The following is a 5,320-nucleotide window of genomic DNA, read 5'->3' as shown; positions in this document are numbered from 1 at the left end:
GGTGGGTTACCTACGGCCCGTGACTACGTCAGTGTATATGGCCGTGGCCACACGAAACCCAACCAACCTCAACTAACCGCCCGTGTTCTTTCAGACAGCGCTCAAAAATAGCACCGCCACTTGCGAGAGCCCCAAGACCTACGGGGAGACAAAGTCCGTGAACAAGCGGGCGAAGACACGGAAGACGGCACAAGAGGAGCAGCGTGTCGCCCTCCGACAAGGTAAATATCCTGAAGCAGAAGATTACTGGTGCTCTGGATGTGGCTGTCACGTTTATTTGCAAATGTGATTTATAACTTTGACCATTACCTGCGTGATGTTAATAGTTGTCCGCTTTGTCGTGTCTGCTGTCCAACCTATATTGGCCTTTCACCAATATTCTTCACAGGCCACCGCTTCTGGTGTTTGGCATTGTAGTGCTGCAGGGAAATCTCAGGGAGAAGGTCCATGAGGTTTGCTTCTCCTGACAAGCAAATTATTTCATGAAACCTCCTTTGCCAGTATTAAATTATGATAATAGGGTTTTCCCCTTTCAGTTTTATTGCCAGAAAGGGGAAAGCCATATTATCATAATCAAATTCTTCTTTTGCGTGGAAACCACCCATGATTTCGTGAGAGAGTTGCTTCTGCCGAAATCCACTCTCAGTCTGTTTAGGCTCCACCGTGTGAGCCATTTGGAGTTGTAGCCAGATTCGAACTCAGTGTTAATGTGACATTTTATTGAGAGACTGCTACCGTGTGGTGTTATCTCGGTGTAGCCTGGGACTGTTTTGTTGTTTTTTGCTGCCTTGCCCAAGCTTGATAAATCGGACTCCCGTAATTAATAAATTTATTTGTTTATATTTAGTGACTTGCTAACCATTTTCTTTATTTTTCACTCCTATCATTTCATTTGTATTGTTTGCTGTTGTACTTTGCTGAGCTCCCCATTCTGGACCATCTGGGAAAATGAGCTTCATAGCTCATCGAATTCCTCCAGTCTAAATAAAGATTCTCATGTATGTATGTTGAATTACTTTCGCACAATATTCTTGGTTCTTTCGGTAAAGTCACGTAGAAGGGAAATAATAAAATAATGCAAATAAAACACTAAAATTCTCACGACGTTTTGCACCGTACATAGCCAACCGCGCTAGTCAGAAGTGCAGGGGAAGTACAAGAAACTGAAGACAAAAATCAGTTCTAAAGAAATTAGTTTTCAGTCTAGATGTAAAAGTGCATAGCTCCAGTGGCTTCTTAATATCGGAAAGGAAGAGCGTTCTAGATGGCCGCAGAAGCGAATCTGAAAGTGCACAGTGAAAAATCGAGCCAAAAGTTTGATGGTTAGCCAAACGGTCCCTTTGTGTGTTCCCCGCTGCGACAACACTGAGAACAAGGAACACAAATTCTACGTAAGCATACACAGTCCTGCGGATGGCAATTTTCCTCAGCTAAATGCCGATGTCGAGGTCTTCCAGCCACGGGAGCTCTTCAGGAGAGAGTTAATGCAGTTTTGCTTTTCTTCCCTTGGTGGAGCGCAGACTACAGCGGTTTACTTTGTGGAGACTCGAGGCAGCCAGGCGTGGTGCTGGCCGCATCGCCGCCTTGTTGCGCCATGCCGTCCTCCGTAGGTGTGCCAACAGCGCTTGCTCCAGTGGCACGCGTCGGCTAGACGGGGTCAATCGTTGCCCGTCTCTGTGCCAACCTCTCGCGTGCCAGTGGAGGCCGGGCGACCTGTGCCAGGCTGCTTGGTCCGAGGACGGCGTGGTCTACGACGCCACGATCAAGTCGGTGGACGCCAGCGCCGGCACCTGCGTCGTGGTCTTCACGGGCCACGGCAACGAGGATGAGCTGAAGCTCGCCGATCTTCTGCCGCCAGCGGCGGAGTCTGCCGCCGGCGCCGGCGGAGAGAGTGACGCGGCCGCGAGCTATGACGCCGACTCAGCGTCCCGGGCCAGCAAGGTGAGTCGGGGCGGCGGGGTTGTGATGGATTCGGATGAAGGGATTCGTTGAGAGTTGAGCTGCCTTTCCTGCTCAAAACATGCAATGGGGCAAATGTTCATTTGCTGTGAGCCAGTGGTGCAAAAACCCGACCCCCCCCCCTCCCCCAAGGCTTAAACTTGTAACTTTTCAAAACCAGTCCTGGGACCACATTGACCATCATGCACAAACCAAAATGGCGATGTATGGTCAAACATCTCCCCCCCATGACCCAATACGGCATGGTGAGACCTTCATCTGTCAAGATGGTTTCATGAAGGGCTGTAAATTATGGCATAATTCTTTCATTGTGGTGGAAAGGAAGCTTTTGATACATTTGTGAAGAAAAGCAGCCTAACCCCTAAACGTTGGCAGCTACGTGGCTCTCGCCAGGACGTGGACCCAGCCCGATGTTTTATTCGGCCATGTTACCGAGGGTGGAGGTGAGGAGGTGCCCTTCTGTTGCAGCGTAACAATACGAGTAGGTTGATTAGCAAGACGAAGATTTTTTTCTGCGTGGGGAATTAAAGATGTGGAGTGTCGTTGAACCAAATGCATTGCATTTGAAGAGAAGTAAAAACATGAAGAAAACCCGTTTCATGAAGGCTATTTCGATTGATTTTTAAGTCAGATTACAAACTCGTCTGCCACGTGGTTTATAATTCAAGAAGATCTTTGTCTTTTACGTGTGCCATTGGAAGTACAGTGATGGTGCGGTTCAGTGCACTACGCCCCGAACCCGGCAACTTGAGTTCGACCAATGACAGTGGCTAATATTTAATCTTTTGCTGTGCCTCCCGTAGGTTGCCTCAGCCTTAAATAGTCACCTGGTGCTGTGTGTAAATATCCACATTTGAGGAAACAAGGGCAGCCAAGCATTGTGCTGGCCAACCATCTCCATCGCGTGCCGTGCCGGCATTAATAGATGCTCTCAAACAGCATTTGCCCCAACAGTCTGTTAAAGGCTATGCGGGGGATCTCTGTCATTGTGGAAGTACATGCTGTGCCATCAATGCAGTGCGTAGTTTGAAGGCCCATATGTAATGTTATGTAAATACAGATATTACCTCTTTAGAACGAACCACTAGCGAACCTGGAATGAAAACTTAAACTGGACCTTGAGGAAACACGTGACAGCGTCAATGTGTCGCTGTGTATTTGTAATGGTTTATTTGAACAGGCATCCTAAACAAATGCTAAATTAAAACATGACATACAGGCAGGTACATGTGTACATTATTCATAGAATACAAAAGAAAAACCCATCAATGATTGGATGCTTGGCAGCGAGCACGATCGTTATATATGTAGGGTGGCTAAGGTAACCCGGACGCTGTGTGGAAGTATGCGAATCGACACGAGAATTAACGCCACTGCAGCTATGCTCGTAATAAACGGGCTGTCGTTATGAGCATGGTCCGTTATACGAGGTCAAGCCGTAGTCATTTAAGGAATGCAGAATCGCGCGAAAGCGTCTCTCCGATGTGCGTTCCCGTGTGTGTGCCGACGCCGCAGGAGAGTGCCCCCTCCGCCGACGACTACGAGATGCCAGGCAGACCCAAGGGTGGGCACGGAGCATGGAAGAAGGGTCACAAGCAGAAGCAGAGCGTCCCACCGTGGGCCTACCCGTCGCCACCCTTGTCCCATCCTCCCCCCTTCCCTGGCTTTCCACCTTACGTGAGCACATTCGCCTGGTGGGACACTTGAGCGTTGCCGTGTGTGTCATACGAATGAGCGAGTGTTGTTAGGCGAGGAATTAAAAGCGATTGTTACATGCCGACTAGAGCGGTTAATCGATCGGCAGGTCGCACATCGTGGGGGAAAGCGTGTGAAAGAGTAGGCCAAATACCCCCTAAAGCGGCTGTCAGTGTTACCACGTGATACATTACTCACAATACCCCCACAGTGTTACCACGTGATACATTACTCACAATACCACCACAGTGTTACCACGTGACTAGACTCAAGGTAACGAAAACAAATCGGATTCATTTATTTTAACGAAACTTTATTTTGAGTTGTATTCCCCATACAGTATATTTTTTACAGTGTTACAGGCAAATGTACAATTATTGTTTTTTATGCCTAACAATGCTTCCCTTTTTTGTTTAACCATAACACATTTTATAACACTTACAGGTATGTGCATTTAAATACACTTAATTATCGCGTCTCGACTTACGAACCATTCGACTTATAAAGGCTGTTCAGGAACAGAACCCATTAGTAAGTCAGCCACTTGTGTGTGTGTGTGTGTCCATGTGTGTGTCCATGTGTGGGGAGCAATAGTGTAGCGGTTAGCGCGCTGCGCTATGAACCTGGCGACCCGGGTTCGATTCCCTCTCACGGCCAACACCAGTGGCGATTATCTGAACCGGTCCCGGGCCTCCCCTAGGTCGACTCAGCCTCAAATGAGTACCTGGTGCGGTGTAAACATCGCCACTGGGGAGACAAAGGCAGTCGGGCGTGGTGCTGGCCACCCACCCACTCGTGTACCATTTCGGCCTTCATAGGTGCTCGCTAACAGCACTTGCCCCTACAGTCTGTTAAGGCAAAACGGGGGATCTTTGTCTTTGTGTGAGGAGCGGTCGTGTAGGTTATACGTTCTTGCTAACAGCCCTTGTCCAAACAGTCTGTGAAGGCTATGCGGGGGTTCTTTGTCTTTTGCCTTTGTGTGTGATGTTTTAATTCGGGCTTTTTAACTTTTAAAATGAAATAGTTGAATGAAAGAGGTTTCTGAGCCATAAAAATGAAAGTTTATTCGTCTTGGCAATGGCATTAGTGGCGGCGGTGTTGGCATCGTGGTGATGGCGTTGTTGGTGTTGGCGTTCGCGGCGTTGGGAGTGTCCGTGACATTGGTGGAGGTGCTGACGTTGACGGCTGCGGCACGAATCAGCTTCTCATTCTCGTGACGCAGCCGTTGATTCTCCTTCTCTACGAGCCGGCTCTCCTCATGCAGCATCTGTGGATGCAGCACCATCGCCCTCTCACGTGTATTTATCCTGTGACGAATGTGACGTCATCGCCGGATGTGATGCGGTTAGAATCTGACACCGGCCGGGCACGTCAGCTGACCCCCCCCCCCCCCCCCCCAAAAAAATGGGGTCTGTGACGTCACAGACCGAGGTGCGCCTTATTTATTTATTTTAACTCAAGCGGTTTTTCGTGCCGTGCCCCTAGCGGTAGCGGGGAGAATAACGGTGGGGGGTGGGGGGACGGTAGGGGGGGTCGGGAGCGCTGCCGCGATGTACGCGTTGCTGTCGGCCATCTTACACAGGGAAAAGTTTCTCGCTTTTGCCAATCCCTGTGTCCCCTCACGGCGTGGGGGGAGGGAAAGGTGAAGGGGGGGGGGCGTGTTGAA

General features: G+C 49.4%; 1 protein-coding gene across 1 annotated transcript; it reads left to right on the top strand.

Moving 5' to 3' along the window:
• The first annotated feature begins 603 nt into the window (after positions 1-603).
• LOC142931293 (uncharacterized) lies at positions 604-4,719 on the top strand. The gene is made up of 3 exons (XM_076075033.1): positions 604-611; positions 1,491-1,941; positions 3,475-4,719. The coding sequence occupies exons 1-3, from the start codon at positions 604-606 to the stop codon at positions 3,664-3,666; spliced, it is 651 nt and encodes a 216-aa protein (XP_075931148.1). The 3' UTR covers positions 3,667-4,719.
• Positions 4,720-5,320: the final 601 nt, after the last annotated feature.

This window comes from Petromyzon marinus, chromosome 52 (assembly GCF_048934315.1).
Source record: "Petromyzon marinus isolate PM22_M1 ecotype Great Lakes invasive population chromosome 52, UKy_Petmar_22M1.pri1.0, whole genome shotgun sequence".
Taxonomy (NCBI): domain Eukaryota; kingdom Metazoa; phylum Chordata; class Hyperoartia; order Petromyzontiformes; family Petromyzontidae; genus Petromyzon; species Petromyzon marinus.
The sequence above is the reverse complement of the archived record's forward strand: the minus strand, read 5'-3'. Positions and strand labels throughout refer to the sequence as shown.